An 18,465-nucleotide genomic window follows, 5' to 3' on the forward strand; every position below is an offset into this window, starting at 1 on the left:
TGGACCGAAGACAGTGAACAAGCCATTTGTCTCGTGCCATCCCTCTCCAGCCTTCCACAAACTTTGGGCAGGGACAGCACTCCTACCCCCTGGCTAAGACTACTCCATGGACCCAACCTCCATGACTTGATCTCACTTCCCTTTCAACTCTGTTCTAGTTGTAGCCTTCACAGCCTCCTGCAGCAAGGAGTTCCGCAGGTTAACTATTTGCTTTGTCAAGAACAACAACTTTCTCTTACTAGTTTCAAGCCTGATACCCATTCCTTTCCTTTGGTGTCCTCTAGTCCTTCTTTATGGGAACTCAGGAAGAACTTTTCTGAATGCACCCTCTCCACCCAACCCCTGCTTTTAGAGACCTCTATCCTGTCCCTGCTCCATCTCCTCTTTTCTAAGCTGAACAGTCCCAGTCTCTGTAGCCTCTCTTTATCTGGGACCTGTTCCCAACCCCTGATCATGTTAGTTGCCCTCCCCTCTCCCAGCCTTTCTCTTCCCCTCTCCCACCTCCTTTTCCCAGTCTCCCCCAGTTTTGTTCAATAAAGACAGAGTCAATGTTGGAAGAAACGTTATCTTTATTTTGTACATCAATAAGAAGGGGGGCTAGGGAAGGGTAAGTGGAAGGAGGTGAGGGAGGAATGGGGTACGAGCCCCCGATGGGGAGGACTGGGCTGGCTCTGTGGGCTTCTGGGGGTGGAAGCTCTCCTGCAGCCCCCCGATTGCCCCCTCTCCCCAGATGGCAGCCTGCGGCAAGTGCAGCCAGGCTGATGGCCGAGTGGTGTGATGTGCCCAGTGTGGGTACTCCGGGCACTCCAAGCCAGGACTGGTTTTCAAGTGGGGCACCCCTTAGAACTGTCTGTCCGGGGTGGGGGTCGGGACCCTTTAAGCGCAGCCCTCGGCTAGCCTGAGACTGCTCTAAGTACTCCTCTGATGCCCTGCCGGCACTGCTTCCGGCCATCCTTAAGACCTGTTCAGAGTCCACTCAATGTGGACTTGCTAGTTCGAATTAGCAAAACGCTAATTCGAACTAGTTTTTAGTTCTAGACGCGTTAGTTCGAATTAGCTTAGTTCGAATTAACTAATTCGAACTAAGTTAGTTCGAACTAGCGCTGTAGTGTAGACATACCCTTGGAGTGCCTGAAGTTTGCTGTATTATATGGAAGCTTATTCACTGACATACTGCTAGCCTGGTATTTAGGCATGATTAGGTAAATTAAAGATGACCATCTAGCAAAACTGCCTTGCTTTTAGGAAGTTTAGTTTTGACAATAATTATTTTGGTAAACTATAATATGTTGTTTGTCTTTTCACCTGAAATATTTTGGAATTCAAATTTCTGACAAAAAAATTTAAAAAAATCTGTTGACAAGTTAGACAAAACTTGTTTTCCTACAAATTGTTTTGCTCTACTGAAGTGTTAATGATAAGCATGAGGACTCATACACTGTTTCTTTAAATCTGTTTCAGGAAGCCAGGCACTATGGGAGCTGGGGAATGTTCTAAACCGAAGTTCTGCAGTGAAGAAGATTGAGAAAGAAAAGCTTTAGAAATAATAATGTTTTCCCCACTTTGACACTTCCTTTTTCAGTGTAGAAAAAAAGAGACTTTCTGTAATTCTTTATCATTGTCACATAGGCCACTTCCTATTTTCCCATTCATACCGTGTTTGCTCTTACATTATTTTTTACCTTTCCATGGCAAATGGTACATGCATTGGTAACAGAATATTGACAATGTGAAGAGATTTTGCAACCAGAACAAAATACCTAGTATCTCTTGAGCTAAGAACAAGAACTAAGCCTGGGGTCAACAATGCTGCTATCCCTCCACTTCATTTGCACCTCCCTTCTCCATTCACCTCCACTCTTGCAGAGAAGACCCACAACTCTTTCTCCTCTATCCCTAGAAAACCCTTGCTGAACAGCTGATAAGGGCTCAGCTTTCTCTGTCTCATTTGAGATTTAGATGAAGTAGACTGAGCTAAACCCTAATACAGAAGACCTCGCTCAGTCCCTCTCATTTCCATGGGAATTAGAAGTGCCCTCTGCTAGCTGATGCAACCCTGAAAAAGGAACCCCCCCAATCCTTCCAAAAGTATGGGTCTGTAAGGGCCAGGATGGATTTGGGAAGGACAAGAGCACAATGTTTCAGAGGTGTAGCCATGTTAGTCTATAACTGGAAAAACTTAAACAACAAATAGTCTTGCAGAACCTAGAGACTAACAAAAATGTAGATGGTATCATGAGCTTTCATAGGCATAACCCACTTCTTCAGATGAATGGAGATTAAAGGGTCCAGTTTTAAAATAAATAGCACAGAATGGGGATTGAGGGAAGAGAAGGAAAAAAGGAAAAGAAATTGTCAGTTAGGCTACATCTACAGTAAAGGGTTTTTGCACAAAAACCCACCAAGCATCCACACCTCAAGCGCTTTTTTGCACAAGTAAATTTACAGTAAATCAAAAGAACAGAGGGTTTTTTGCTGTTTTGGTATTCCTTTCTATGAGAAATAACTCCTTTTTGCGTAAAGAGTTCTCGCGCAAAAAGGTGTGTGTGGACAGGCAATGGGTTTTTTGTGCAAAAAGAGCCAATAAAAAAAAAAGCACAGGTGCTCTGGTGGCTATTCTATGAATAACAATCAAAGCTTTCTTTCAAGAGAGCATCCGTGCAGTCTGGACGCTCTCTTGAGCAAAAGCGCATTGCTTTTGCGAATCGCTTTTGTAGTGTGGACGCACTCTTTCGCAAAATGCTTCTTGGGCAAGAAGCCTGCAGTGTAGACATAGCCTTAGTGTCCATGCTAAACGAAGCTGATGAAAATACTTAGTACCCACTTTAAGTACCCTTTGTTTTTTTTAAGTCATTAGAATGTGGAATGTAGTGGGCCATCCAGCCAGTGTTGTTGTTTAGACTTCTGTTGTAGGAATCAATCTTGTAAATGAAATTAAGTTCTGTAGTTTCTCTGTCGAGCTGACTTTTGAAGTTGGTTTGAAATAATATAGTGACTTTGAGATCCATTAATGAGTGCCCAGGCAAGTTAAAATGTTCCCCAACAGGTTTCTGTGTTTTGCCTTTTCAGATATCTGATTTGTGTCCATTAATTCTTTCTCGTAGAGACTGTCCAGTTTGACCAATATACACGGAAGAATGTGTGTGTGTGACAGACTAAGAGTGAGAGAGAGTAAAGGTTGGGAGTAAAAAAAGAGAATTTGAGCAATTTGAAAATAACGAGCAGCAAGTAGGTGGAGGTAGGGTTATATTGGGTGATGAGAAAAAGAAGGTTCTGGAGGCCAATGTAGAAAAGGGAGGGAAATGACTGAAAGAATACAACAGAAAAGGGAAGGAATGGAATGGAGGGAGAGAGAAAGATAGAAAACTGCACTATAGAAAAATAAATTTGAGAGGAAAAACAGAATAAGGAGATGGTCAGAGGAGAAAGGTAAAAATATATCTAAAAGAAAGCATAGTTACAATATGATGTGTAAACTTAAATGTAATAAATTAAATATATCCGTGTATTATATTTAAATTCTACACTCGTAAGGAATGACCGCTTCTGATGGGTGCCATTTTATATATATATCAATATATGTGAATCTAAATGTAAATGAATTCAAAACATAGGTTGGTACAAAGTAGAGGACACATGCAGAAGTTTTCCTAGAATAGCAAAAAAGCCCAGGATCTGTCCAAGTTATGCTGTGGATTTCATCTACATAACATGTACTATATTTTTCTTATACTTTATATGCTTTTTGCTCAGTTAGTGGTAGCAGACAACTGACAGGTGGTAAGATTTGGCAAACCACAATAACCATATTAGCAAAATGAGAGTAAGTTTCCTTTTGAGATGAAATAGAAGTACAAGATTGTGTGGGGGCATCATTTGCATAAGATGCAGATTTTCAGCAAGCTGTCTTAAAAAGAAAAAACCCTCTCCTTATAACAGTTTGAAGAAGTCTGGGGTGTCTGCTGGCACGGCTGTCTGGACTTAATAAATGGGTCAAAAGAAGATGTGCAGTGGTGGTAAGGCAAACTAATTACCTTAGCCAACGAAAATGGATTTAATTCTTCATTTTCAAAAAATGCTTTTTTTCTGCTAATTGGGTCTATTACAGACTAAAAGGAAAAATTATACTTTAATTAGGGAATATTATAATACAGAAAAAGAATCAGCAGTGCTTTGTATAGTGTCCAAGCTGAACATCTGACCAGTCTACTTAATGGGCAATAACCATCCCTCTTATTTTTAATAAATGTGTTTAGGGCTCAGATTGTATCTTCTTCTGAGTTCTTGTATCCACCACTGACACAGATTCTTTGTGTGACCTTGGGAAAATCATGGAACTTCTCTGGATCTGTTTTTTAATCTGCAAAAATGTGAAGATGATGATGATGATGATACTTTATTACCTTTCAGGGTAGTAGTATCATTGCTTTGTAAATGCTTAGAACGTGGGCCAACACCTGAAGAAAGATGATGATTAGGCCCATTATTAGCAACAGAATTCTTCATTTGAAAGTGAGCATTTTGATTGAAAACTAGCACATTTATTTTGAGTGATGTGTCTAGTTTAGAAGACTATAAATCGTTATCATATCCTACTTACTTTACTCATGTGAGTAACCCCATTGAAGCTGATCAGACTATTCACACCAGTGAGGTAAGCTGGAATTGGCTTGTGCAATAAACTTAGCTTGGTAAGAATCATAATCATTTTTTCATTCTCAAAGTTTTCAAAGGTTTTCTAATGGCAAGAAAAAAATGTTAGAGCCCTGATCCTGCAATGTATTCTCTGAGGCAGGGTCTCATGGCAGGACTGGGGCCAAAATTTTAATATACCAAGCAAAATAATTATGAATCAAGGGTTAGGATTAGTGTTATGAATAGATATTAATAGAAACTGCTTTTCTCTCTAGTAAGTTCCTCGAAGATATGCAATGGTATAAATAACTGTCTATCTCATTTTACAAATACCTTAGAACAGGTGGGATTTTAAAACCATTTTGTAACAATCTATTAAAAACATTTTCATAGCACATGCTACTTTCACAGCCAGAGTTAGTGAATGAGGAGGTTAAACGCTATAGTATGATACTTCAGAAACAAGAGAATTAGAAATAAAACTAGCATTTCTATCTCCAGAACAATCTGGAAACAGCATTATGAGCCTGATCCAAAGCTTAGTGAAGTTACTAAAAGTCATCCATTTGCTTCAGTGAGTTTTAGATCAGACCCCATACAGTATCTTTGGAAATGCAAGTTATTCATTAGATAGTAAAACAGAATTAACAACATAAAGAAAAAGTATTAGCAAATAAGATCTTACGGAAAAGCTTTTCTTAACCAAGCAGCATAGATATTTGTATTGTTTAATTTGTTCTTAATAAAACAAATTTAACAACTTTGTAGCTGGCCTAGGGGGACCTCATTTACTTACAATATAGTGAGATTTTAATGATGGGTGTGTTTTTATACATAATGAAACAAATACATTATATACAGTAGATTAGTTGACGACTACTTTTTGTTTGCAAAAAGTAGAAAGCACCCATCCACAAGCTCTGGACATCCTGCTTGTGATGTAAACATACAAAACCAAAATGCAGTATACTCAGTTCGTGCATTCTACCACATTGTAGGAATTAAATATTACCCCTTGTTAGACACTAAACAATATCTTCAGGGAGTAGCCGAGTTGGTCTGTTACAGAAAAAAAACAACAAATGGTCTGGTAGCACTTTATAGACTAACAAAACATGTAGATGGTATCATGAGCTTTCGTGGGTGTGGGCTGTGCCCACGAAAGCTCATGATACCATCTACATGTTTTATTAGTCTATGAAGTGCTACCAGACCATTTGTTGTTTTTATTGAACAATATCTCACTCTATCTACCACTCTTCAAAGGTCTGGTGAAACTGATAGGTCCTGGATCATACCAGAGAAGTTGCTAAATCAGGCTATTTCAGAGTCCTGCAGCCCTTTTGAATTCTGTTTACCTGTTAGCCACCTTCTCTATTATTTCAACAGTGAATTCATATCAGTACTTCTACCACAACTGTGGCAGAGCTTCATAGGAGAGACATCTCTCAGGTGGACTGGCTTTAGATCATTTAGGGCTTTATCATTTAAAACTGTCATCTTTAAATCTAAGTGTAAGCTAACAAGTAACCAGTGCAGATACTATTGAAATTATGTGCTTTCTAAAGGACACTGTATTACAAACCAAGTAGCCACCTTCTGCACCACTTTTCATCTTATAAACTGATGTATGATGCAGTCTCATGAGAAGTCCACTGCAGTAATCTAACTTGAAAGTACAAAGGCATGGACAGTAGGAGCAATTCCATAAAGTCATGCCTGTCTGGCGAAGCGTTGATGGTAAAATACTTTTGGAACCATTGCTCCCACCTGATTTTCTAAATGCAGCTGTTGACTGAATAAAATCCTGGTATAAACTCGGTGACTAAGCACAAATAAATTTAGAGGCAGATATAATCACTGCCATTTTTTCCAGTTGTTTTCCCCAGCCTAACAGCATCGCTTCTGTCTTAGATGAGCCTCAATCCAGACATGTTGTTCTCTTGCATGCCTCACTCTCCCCTAGACACTGGGTCAGTCTCTCAACTGTTTTATGACTTCAATAATCTGTCATGTGCCTATTCAACTGGAACTGTGGGCTATGCTAAACAGTGATAAATGGCTAAATTTAGCCCTGAAAGACTCTACTGAAGACAATTCAAACAAACCAGAGATTAATTTCACTGCCTTTTTGTTGGACATGCATATTCACACACTAAAAACTGAAGGAAGTTTTTATCAGTAATAATGAAAATGTGTGCATGAATATATAAGGAAAAACAGATTTCATGTGAGAGCTAATGAAAGAGTATTGTGCTTGTGTCAGGAATCTTAGCAAAGAATTGGATTCTACTATATCATTCCAATCAGAGCCTTTGTTACTGATATCATGCAGAAGGGCACCTGAGAAACAAATTAAGGATAGTGGTAGAAATGTATCCATGTTAGTCTGGTGCAGCTGAAACAAAAAACAGGACTGTGTAGCACTTTAAAGACTAACAAAATGGTTTAATAGGTGATGAGCTTTCGTGGGCCAGACCCACTTCCTCAGATCAAATAGTGGAAGAAAATTGTCACAATCATATATACCAAAGGATACAAATAAAAAAATGAACACATATGAAAAGGACAAATCAAATTTGTATCCTTTGGTATATATGGTTGTGACAATTTTCTTCCACTATTTGATCTGAGGAAGTGGGTCTGGCCCAAGAAAGCTCATCACCTATTAAACCATCTTGTTAGTCTTTAAAGTGCTACACAGTCCTGTTTTTTGTTTCAAATAAGGATAGTAATTGTAAATTGTTATTGACTTTTTACATACTAGTTTGAATCAATTATTTAATGTTTTGACATCATTCAATGTGCTTGATTCTGTGTTTATGTTTATATGTCTGGCCTCTATACAATTATTACAGTCAAAGAAACTCAGATAGGGAACCAACTTTACTGCTATGTGTTCAGCTTCCACAAAGAACTGTATTACACTCAACATCTAGCATTTCTCCAAGATCTAACATCCTACTGATTTCAACAAAATTTGTAAGGCTCGCCATCATCTGGTGACATCTAATAATATTACAAATTATGGCAACTTTACACTCAGGACATTGAGTAAATCATTCATATTTCAGGGATTTATTTTTTGTTTAATTTCTTGTTACTGCAAACATTTGAATTAATATAAGTGAATACATAAAATACATGAAAATAAACACATATTATCCAGAATTCATACAACATAAAATCAAACTCTTCAAAGTCTAATTAGAACAGATGTTAACATTGTGCCTGAGATATACATATATAAATAGAAAAAGTCTGTATAAAAGTAGGTGACAAAGGTTTTCCTGTTTTGTCTATACACTACACATTTTGAGTATATTTCATGTATCTAATTTTGAAAATTTAGAATCCAATATATAGTAAGGACTTACGTGTACTTTAGAACACAATTACTGCTCAGTTAAGTAACTAAGGTAGGAAATGATCCTGCAAATACTTAGATGTCTTTAACTTTATAGATATTGTCAAAAACGTCATTGACTTCAGCAGGACTGTCATATACAAAAGTTAAGCAGGATAGAGGCCACAAGTCATTATATGTTCTAAGCACAATAAAACTATTTAATTAACAATGAAATCATTTAATGAGATACCAACCTAGTCTTTATTGTTCTAGTACTAACAGGAGTATTTAAACAAAACTATCAAAATTGTCAGTTTCTTACTAAACAAATAACATCCAGACTGTCATCCACAATGCACCCATGGTTGAATTTCTGTGTTTACATGCAAAACAGATTTTTGTTGTTACTTGTTAGGAGGAAGTGGTGATCATTTGAATGTGACCTATACTTATAACTAACGCTACTATTTCTTGTTTCTCAAGTTCCTAATATTCAAGTGCATTTTTACTGAAGTGAACGAATACCTACTTCTTCTCTGACTGAAGTATCAAACATTTTTCTGCACTGGTGAGTAATGAAATAAAACAAAGCTATGCAAGTATCTGAATGGTAGTCTGACCTAATCTGTTTAATCTTCTTACATTTGGAAAGTGTAAGAAGTGGAGCTGTGATTACTTTTAGCAATGTTTAGAAGTTACTTACTGATTTCATTAAGGTATCAGCAATCTTCTTGCCTTTCAGAAATCTGTCTTCCTTACCTATATTTACTATTAACCCACCTAATAAGACTCTTCCATCTATACGGCTATAATTCCAAATTATTCACTGGTTTACCTGTGCATCTTATTAGTACTTTTGACTAATGTATTGGAGGATAGTGAAATGAAATATACCAAGGAAAATGCACTGGAGAAATGACACAACTGAAAAACTTCTTGTGGGATTTGTACCACATATAACGTATAGAGTGTATGTGCATATGTGCTTTATAATATATAGCTACTAAAGAACTTAAAATTTTAGTGGCTTCATATGAAAAGGTATCCCTGATAACTACTTAATAAAGATAGAAAAATAGAAGCAGGAATACTAACCAAATGCCTCTTAAGAGGCATAAAGAATTTTACTTTTTGCTTATATAAGGGCTGAATCACTTCCTATTGCAGTCAACATAAGTGAGGCAAGTCTTTGAACTCAAGAGTTAAATACTGCAGTCCTTATTCACCCCATTTAAAATGGGATTCAATTCTGTATCCTCATCAAATTGACAGAATTGACCTTTTTTAATTTGAGAGGCTTTTCGTGCAAATCTATGAATTCATTTGTGTCAAACTTTTTAAAATTACCACATCTGATTTTTGTTTGCAGGGCCTAACTTATTCTTTAGAGTCCCTGGAGTTTGAAAACTGAGTACAGCCTCACTTGTACGTAGATTATTCCAAAATCTAAGGCATGGGTTAATTTTTTTAAATGATGTGTATGGTCTGTAAATACTTCAAGTCATGACTATTTCTATTTATACTGCATACAATATTTCAATGTATTTGTTGTTAAATACATTTTACAACTATTGTGACATAATGATTTTACATTGATTATTTGTTATAGAGAGTGTTGTTTTGAATATATAATTGCAAGATAAGTTACCGGGGGGGGGGGGGAGCCTGACAGAAATAGCACTATCCTGCAGCTATTTAATTCAAGGTTTCATTACCCGAACTACAAAAAAGGACTCACTGTGACAGCCTCTCTCCTACATCTCAGCAAAACCATAGGAAGGAGCAGCTGTCCTGCATGAGAGTGCTGATAGCTTACAACAAACAAGAAAATTAGCTGGGGCAATGGAAATTGGGCAGTGGCAAATGACAACAGCTGGATGGAAACAGAAAGTGCCTACTAAGACTTAAAGGAGCAGATAGAGATTGTCTGAGATAGGAGCCAGCCAAGAAGCAGAGTTAGGGAAACAGTGAAGCCTGTGAAACAAGCACAACTGCTTGGTTTAAAACTGTATACTTCCAAGAAAGAACTTTAAATATAGGTTGAACTTCTCTATTCTGGAACTTTTGGGACCTGATCAGTTCTGAACAAGAGAATTTTCTGGACCACGGGAGATCAATATTGTCTAGCAGCATTACCAATACTTCCACTGCTTACTGACCTGTTAGAAGACATTTAGGGGTAAATGTGCACTAAATAACAGCATAGAACACTGAGAGCTAGGACTGGTGGCTGTAAACAAACTTTATAGGTCTGTGGGAAACTTGGCCACACCCATGAAAAGTGGACATCTGGCTAACTAAAATCATTCTGGATGATGGATGTTTCTGGATGAGAGAGTTCTGGATTAAAGAGGTTCAACCTGTAATGTGTGTGTGCATGCACGTGTGTGCTTAAGGAGTATTCAAGATTCTTCCACTAGGTGCTCAAGCCTATTCAGGTTTTCAGGCTTCCAGAGTGTCACAACTAAAATGTTGGCGAAACAGACAAGGCAAATTGGATCATTGGCTAAAGCTTTCTCTAATTGGCATGCCAAGTCTTAACCAGAGAAGATGATCTCCTCAGCTTGACTCTCAGACTTGCTGTCCCTCCAGCCTCTTCAAAAATGGGACTATAATCCCTAAAGATTATAGGGATTAAAAAACTATGCAATTAAAAAAAGAACAAATATCCTACACAAAAAGGTTTGCTAACTTATAGTAAAGCTTGATTGTCTGTTTCCTCACAATAGTGCAGACACTAAAAAGCCAAACAAAAAACATGTTAAAGCAGAATTCACACAACTGATATCTCTCCACGTTCGTCCACTCCCTCTCTGCCTCACCACACAAACACTCAATTTCAGTTCAACAGTTTAGTACTGTCACCGTCAACCAGAATTGATCAAAGAAAAATTCTATTTGGGCACATCTACACTGCAGGACAAAAGTTGAATTAAGACGCGCAACTTCAGCTACGTCAATTGCATAACTGAAAGTCAAAATAGCTTAATTCAGCTTTCAGTGCTGTGTCTACATAGCAAGCCATCAACTTCCCTTACTGGACATGATTTTTAAATAATAGTTTGCTGTGTAGATGCACTCTGTTATTTCAAAATAATGTCAATTATTCCAAAATAACACTGCTATCCAGACATACCCTTTCATGACCGCTTCTGAGGTGTTGAAATCAGTTTTTGTTTTGCTCTGGCATGAAAGAAAAACCTTTCAAACATTTTCATAAAAATCAGGGAGACTACATGGGTAGAGCATTGGCTTCTGATGAGGAAGACTCTAGTTTCACTTCCCTGTTCAAGTGATTCACTAAAATCACAGATGACTCTGAATCTAGCAGAACAGGATCCTGAACCTGGATCCCTTACGTTACAGGCCAATGTCCTAATAACTACCTTACAATAGAAGTCTGACTTGCCCCTGCCTCAGAAGACTTCCTACCATTTCATTAAAACTGAAACAACTTAGTGAAAATGTGTTTTCATGAATTTAGTTAGTCTTGTCTTTGTCTGTGGTCACATGCTTATTTTTGCTCTTGTGATACTTCCTCTTTTGCTCTCCTGATCCAATCCACTTCCCTCCTATACAGGGACCCTGAGGACACAAGAACTGTCCTCACCAAATTCTTTTCTCATCAGAGGACGCAAATCACCAAAATGAGCGGGGTAAGGAGTGTATTGCTAAAGTTTATTATTATAACCATAAAAGAATTTGTTTGAAAGTGCTAGACTAATTGTCATGATCTTGGGAGTAACTGTCTGAGAGTTATTTATGATGATACTGTGTTTCATAGATTGTGTTGTCACTGGATATTCTGCTTATGGATATGATAGTATAAACAGTTCACTGATGAGCGGTGGGGAGGGGGGTTCAGGTGGGAGCCAGTGCTTGCAAGGAGATGGCTTTCATGCAGGCTCTCATGTGCACCGGCCCCCTCAGAGCTGACAGCTGCTGCCTCTGATATATAGGCAGCAATGTGACCCGGTGGGTGGGGGGAGGAGTGGCGGGGAGAGAAGGACAGGCGGGAGCTAGTAGGCATGGGAAGCCAGCTTTGAAGCAGGCTCCACATGCCTGCACCTACACATTGCTGTTCAGTTAAACAAATGTTTAACCAGTTAGACAATTAAACAGGATTTAACATCCCTGCTTTAAACCATGATCTGAGCACACCAGCAACTCAGTAAAAAGTAAAGGGTCAATTACAGGAAGGGATGGGTGGTTCTGTGGCCTGCAATGTACAGGAGGTAGACTAGATGATCACAATGGTCCCTTCTGACCTTAACATTTATGAGGTAGGGTGTGTGTGGTGTGGTGTGGTGTGGTGTGGTGGGAGCGGGGGTTCTGTTCTTCAGACTCCTTCAAACACATTGGTTGTTCTGGGAAAATTCTTCTGTTAAAATAATGTATTTTCACTGTTGTGTGAAAGAGCTCGTGCTAGTGGAGAAAATAAAGATCTGATTGCCTGAGCTATGCTCAATGCAAATATGCAGGGCGGGAAGAAAATGTAGAGACAATTACCCTTATCACCAACTGAAGGAAAACATTTCTGAGGGAGCCCTTTGTTAGAGTTTTGACTAGGGATGTTAGAAAGCAGTTATTTTAATAACAATGGCAGCGCTAAATTTCTTAGTGGTTACATAGTTACTCGATGCCTCCTGAGGGGTGAGGCTGGCAGCCAGTGTGCTCCCAGCTCTACTCCCAGAAATCCCCCTGAGACCCTGCGCTGCTGCCTCTGTAGTAGAGGCAGCAGAGAGGGGTGGCAGATGAAAGCTGGTCCGTTTAAAAATCAGCTCTCAGGGCAGACCAGCTCCCTGCTGCTGCCTTGTGCTGCTGTCTCTCTATCAAGCCCCCTATGAACAAAGGCTCTAAGACCCCCATGGACAGAAGCTGCTTTGGATTCCCATGAAGCAGCCTCTGTCCACCGTGAGCCTGGATGTCCTGCAGACAGGGGCTGTTCCATGGGAAGTTGAAACAGCTTCAGTCCATGGGGAGCTCAGGCTCCCCACAGATAGGGTCTGCTGCTGCTGTCCCATGCTGCTGCTGTCCCATGCTGCTGCCTCTGATTCAGAGGCAACAGCACAAGGTGGCAGGTGGGAGCAGGTCTGCACAGGAGGCAATTTTTAAACCAGATGATTTAGAGGCAGCAGCATAGGGTAACAGGTGAATTCCCTGCGTGCTCTTCACTGAAAACTCGGATGAGTAGGCTGGGACTGAGCCAACCTGCTGGTCCGAGTTTTAAATGCAGAGCATGCAGTGCGGGGAGGGGAGGTCATAGTGTTTAAACAAAACCGTTAACCGATAAGCAATCACTTACTGGTTAAACAGTTAGTTAACTAACTGTTAACATCCCTAGTTCTGACAGCATATTACTGGAGTTGACAAAGATTTTAGAGGTCAGGGTGATGACAAAAAGGTAGATTTCAAAGAAAAGTGACTGGATGTACTATTTGTATGCTTAACTTTCAAAAACTGTTGGGACCAAATATTTCCAGAACTTCTATTGAGACACTGAGATGTATCTAAAAGCAGAATTTGATGCTTTATGTCTCATACTATCAACTCTCCATTGTTTACCCAATAGAAAGAACTTGCAGAAATGAACACTGTTTATGCTAACTGGCAGTATTGTTTTTGCAGGTAGAACCCAACTACACGGAATATCCAGATTATTCATATGATTATAATCAACTTACAGTACCATGTGACAAGAGGGAAGTCAGAAACTTCACAAAAGTATTTTTGCCAATTGCATACTCAATTATATGCATCTTGGGCTTATTAGGCAACATCTTTGTAGTGATGACCTTTGCTTTATATAAAAAAACAAAGTCAATGACAGATATATTCCTCTTCAATATGGCCATAGCAGACATATTGTTTGTTCTCACTCTTCCACTCTGGGCAGTGAATTATGCTGCTGAAAAATGGATCTTTGGTGATTTTATATGCAAAATTACCAGAGGTATTTATGCAATCAACTTCAATTGTGGAATGCTGCTCTTGGCCTTTATCAGTATGGACAGATACATTGCTATTGTACAGGCAACAAAGTCATTTAAACTTCGGGCTAGAACCCTAGCATACAATAGACTGATCTGTTTGGTTGTATGGGTATCATCAATTTTAATTTCCAGTTCCACTTTCATATTCAGTCAAAGCTATAGCCACTCGATCAATGAAACAAAAGAGATTTGTGAACACAGATCCAGTAAAGAGACAAAAGGCACTACATTGAAATTACTGCTGCTGGGTATGCAACTTCTATTTGGATTTTTTGTCCCTCTGTTGTTTATGGTATTTTGCTATGCATTCATTATCAAAACTTTGGTGAAAGCTCAGAATTCCAAAAGAAACAAAGCAATGTGTGTGATTGCATTAATTGTGTTCGTTTTCCTGGTTTGTCAAGTACCACATAACATGGTTCTTCTTGTGACTGCCATAAATATGGGTGAATTGAATAAGTCGTGTGATAGTGAAAAGAAAATAGCTTTTGCAAAGTACATTACAGAAGCCCTGGCCTTCTTCCATTGTTGTTTGAACCCAGTGCTCTATGCATTTATTGGGGTAAAATTTAGAAGTTACTTTGTGAATATGATGAAGAATTTGTGGTGCCTGAAATACAAGAAATACAAGACCCAGAGTTCCAGGATAAGTTCTGATACTTATCACTCAAGGCAGACAAGTGAAATTATGAGTGACAATATGTCATCCTTTACTATGTAATACAACATTATTACGAAGGAGCTTTGATTATATTCATCCAACAATCCAAATCAATCTCATTCATACCACAGTTAGTGATTTCACTTTCCTACACTTCACAGCTCCCTCCATCAAAACAATTACCATAAACAGAAAATGACACGCACTGTGGAAAACTCATGTATTAACCACTGTCTAGCTAATGTTTATGTTGTTTTCAAATATAGGCATTTAAATTCTCTAGAGAGTTAACTTTACCATGTAACTTCTCTTATTCTAATGAAAAACTGCAAGTTTAATTTTAACATGCCTTGATATTTTGGTTTTAAAATAGTTCAATTCAGGTATCTCCTATCAATATTCCAACAATTTTAGAAAACAAAAAAGGCAAATTCTCCACTAGCCCAACTCCATTTATACGTATGTTGTTATTGTTTATACTGCAGTGCTATACTGAGGTCCTGACTGGAGGTACTGTCAAGCTGGAGGACTTCTTACTCTGACTCCTGTAACCCTCATTGTATGAGGAATAAGGGAAATCAGAGGAAGAGTACTCTGTTTCAAAGTAAGTGCTGTGTAGACATTCCCTATTTCAAAATAAGCTATTTTGAAATAAGATACACAATTGGTGTAGCTCAATTTGGGTAGGTTATTTCGAGTTAGGCCCCGCAGTGTAGACGCACCCCAAACCTGGGATCCCTTTGTGCTAGTATTGTACATACACCTAGTAAGAGACTATCCCTGCACTAATGATCTTGAATTTTGAATACCTAAGGCAGAGAATGGAAAGGGAAGTACTCAGGGTCACATAGGAGGTCTGTGGAAGAGTGGCCTCCTGAGTCCTCATGTAGTCCAGTAGCCAGCTACTGACTATGCTGCCTCCCTATATAGTTGTACCTGCTAATGTCAGCACTCCATTATCCAGACCCAATACTTGTATGGCTGCTGAAGGGAATATTATGGGTTATTTTAAATAGACACTGAAAAGTTTTGTAACGTGCTTTTTTATCATCTATGGAACAGAAAATAAGATTTATTTGAGAAGAGATATTTTCCTGATTTGGCAATGAAGCTTCATGTTTTAGACTCCTCGGAAACTGACCATTTTGTGAATTTGTCCTTGAGAAAGAAAAGTATTTCGAATGGTGTTTTGGCCTATTTGTTTTATTGAATGACATTTTAAATTCAAATGAATGACTTCTGTTTTGCCTTGAAGATGGCCTAATTGGGCAGTATTTGGCTCACATGATACTCTGGTATTATGTTTTATTGGACAAACAGTGACATGGAGAAAAATCCTGAAGTCTTTTCTTGGTACTTATTAGTCATTAAAATTCCTGTTGAGTTCAGCTGTGCTACCAGCTACATTGGTACAAATCAGTTGCATCCCTTCATAAACAGGATTGGGTAGGACTGTATTCTAGATAGGAGCTTGTAATCTTGAAGGAAATGATTTTGGCTTTGAGGTGTACTAGAATGGCAATCCATTTCAGTCTGAAATGGTGGAGCAGGGTGTAGAAAGGAACAAAATCTGCTGCTTTGCTTCAGTCTGTACAAGCACAGCTCCTTTATAAAACATCTTAAATGTGGGGATATGACTGTCTGGATCCGGATAGGAGTTTGGGGTGGGGAATAATTTCCGCATGTGAAATGTTCCCTTTTCAAACCAGTGTAAATTTTGATTTGCAGAGTACCCATGTATGATTTTGACTGGATGCCGAAAGGGGGAGCAAGTTCAAGCTAGCAGTGTGCCTGTCTATAATTAACAGGGTCAAGAGCTGTACTGATGACGCATGTGGAATACTGAGAGAGAACACAGATGGCGGGGCATGTTATATAGGAACTGTTCTCATTGAAGCAATCCATTGATGTTTATTTTATAATATAGTTTGAGAGTCTCAGATATAAATGTTAAGTATATTTTTTATCTCTTCACATTTTGAAATTAGATATGGCTTTTATTGTCATTTAACTGTAAATTATATATGATAGAAAAATACAAATATATAAATACACATATTTACTTTTATATAGCAAAGCATTCTTACCAGTAGAAATTCCAGCAAATAAACGTTTAACTGATTGACATAAAAATAACAGATCCTTCTACATTGTCCTGACTTGAAATAGCAAAACAGGGTCACTTGATTGTTATCTAAGGGTATGTCTACACTGCTACAATGTAGTCATTAGAACTTGCAAATGAAGCCCGGGATTAAACTATTTGCATGTTCCCGGGCGCCGACATTTTTAAATGCCCCATAGTTCGAACTCCCTGCCCGCAGCTACACGTGGCACGGGCTAGGTAGTTCGAATTAGGAGCTTTAATTCGAACTACCTAGACCGTGCCACGTGTAGCCGTGGTCAGGGAGTTCGAACTATGGGGCATTTAAAAATGGTGGCGCCCAGGAACATGCAAATAAAGCCCGGGATATTTTAATCCCGGGCTTCATTTGCAAGTTCGAATGACTACATTAGCCACCCTAGTTCGAACTAGGGTGGCAGTGTAGACATACCCTAAGTCTATTCAACATTCCCTCCCTTCCCTAATGTTAGATAATTGATTTTGAATGGTATTTCAATATATAGAGAGCATTTAAAATATGTTTAATATTACTTCTATGATTTTTTTCAAGTGAACCTGGAACTGTAACAGATTTCCTAAGTAGGTATTTGAAAATGTGTAAATAAGATATGCTTATTGTGGTTTATATTGTGTAAATTAAAAAGATAAGTTTCTTGCTGAATCTTGTGTGCTTTTCTACACACACGTCATAGTAATTTGCGTATTATTAAATTGTGGCATGTCATATGATGATTGAGATACTAGAGAACCTGAGGAAGCACTTCTAACCCTAGCATCATGTTTATCCATTAGCCCCCTGTGCAGAGGTGAACCTCCACATTTGGATCTGCTCCAGTCTATGTGGAGATGAGTTAAGGTGGAAAGAGGTGTGGACAGACTTTGACATGATACCCTGAGCAGAGAGGACAGAACTGGGCAGCTGTAAGGGATAAGGCAAAAATCAAACAGACACACATGATCCCTTTCCTAGCTTCTCCCTTCCTTTCAAAAGTGTATTTAAACTCTCTTCCTCCTGCCCTCAACACAACACTTTTGAGAGATTTCCTGCAGGTGGGAATGATCTGGACTACAGTAATTGGTAAAGTAGAGGCTGAAGGCATCATTAGAGTGCACAAAATCTGTAGAACTCAATGCTATTGTCCTTTCCAGACAGCTAAATAAATAGGTAAGATTCAAAGATATATCTTTACACAGTGGTTTAGGGGAAATAATAAACACACATATATTGGTACTTCATAAACAGCACACAGACTGCAAGTCACCCAGAAGTTTCAGTGCTGTTATTATTTGTGTATCTTAATCAATATAAAAAAATAAAAATACCTATACTAAGTTAGACCAGTATTCCATCTAGTCCAGTATCCTGTCTTCCAGAGCGCATGAATATTGCAGGGAAATTGAGTGATCAGTCGTTCCATCCCTACTTCTGGAAGTCAAGAGGTTAAGGGACCTCTGGAGCATGGAGTTGTGTCTCTATCATCTTGTCTAAACTGCTATTGATGAACCTATTAGCCATGAACTTATCTAATTCTTTTTTAACCCAGTTATATTTTTGGACTTCACAACATCCCCTAGCAATGAGTTCTAAATATTGACCATGCATTGTGTGAAAATAATACTGCCTTATGTTTGTTTTAAACCTGCTGCCTAATAATTTTCTGGGGTGATTCTTGTGTTAAGGGTAAATAAGACTTCCTTTCCT

General features: G+C 38.5%; 2 protein-coding genes across 2 annotated transcripts in view; both read left to right on the plus strand.

The window, feature by feature from the left end:
* Nucleotides 1-3,939: 3,939 nt before the first annotated feature.
* Nucleotides 3,940-14,742, plus strand: CCR6 (C-C motif chemokine receptor 6). Its single transcript, XM_025187070.2, has 4 exons — nucleotides 3,940-4,016; nucleotides 8,468-8,552; nucleotides 11,565-11,640; nucleotides 13,613-14,742. Exons 3-4 carry the CDS (start codon nucleotides 11,632-11,634, stop codon nucleotides 14,696-14,698), a joined length of 1,095 nt encoding a protein of 364 aa, XP_025042855.1. The 5' UTR covers nucleotides 3,940-4,016; nucleotides 8,468-8,552; nucleotides 11,565-11,631; the 3' UTR covers nucleotides 14,699-14,742.
* The window catches only part of LOC102455633 (monocarboxylate transporter 10-like), a 45,985-nt gene continuing 41,610 nt past the window's right edge, over nucleotides 14,091-18,465 (plus strand). The window contains exon 1 of the mRNA XM_075924633.1: nucleotides 14,091-14,225. The gene's annotated coding sequence lies outside the window, so the exon portion shown is untranslated. The remainder of the gene's footprint in view (nucleotides 14,226-18,465) is intronic.

This window comes from Pelodiscus sinensis, chromosome 3, assembly GCF_049634645.1.
Source record: "Pelodiscus sinensis isolate JC-2024 chromosome 3, ASM4963464v1, whole genome shotgun sequence".
Lineage (NCBI taxonomy): Eukaryota > Metazoa > Chordata > Testudines > Trionychidae > Pelodiscus > Pelodiscus sinensis.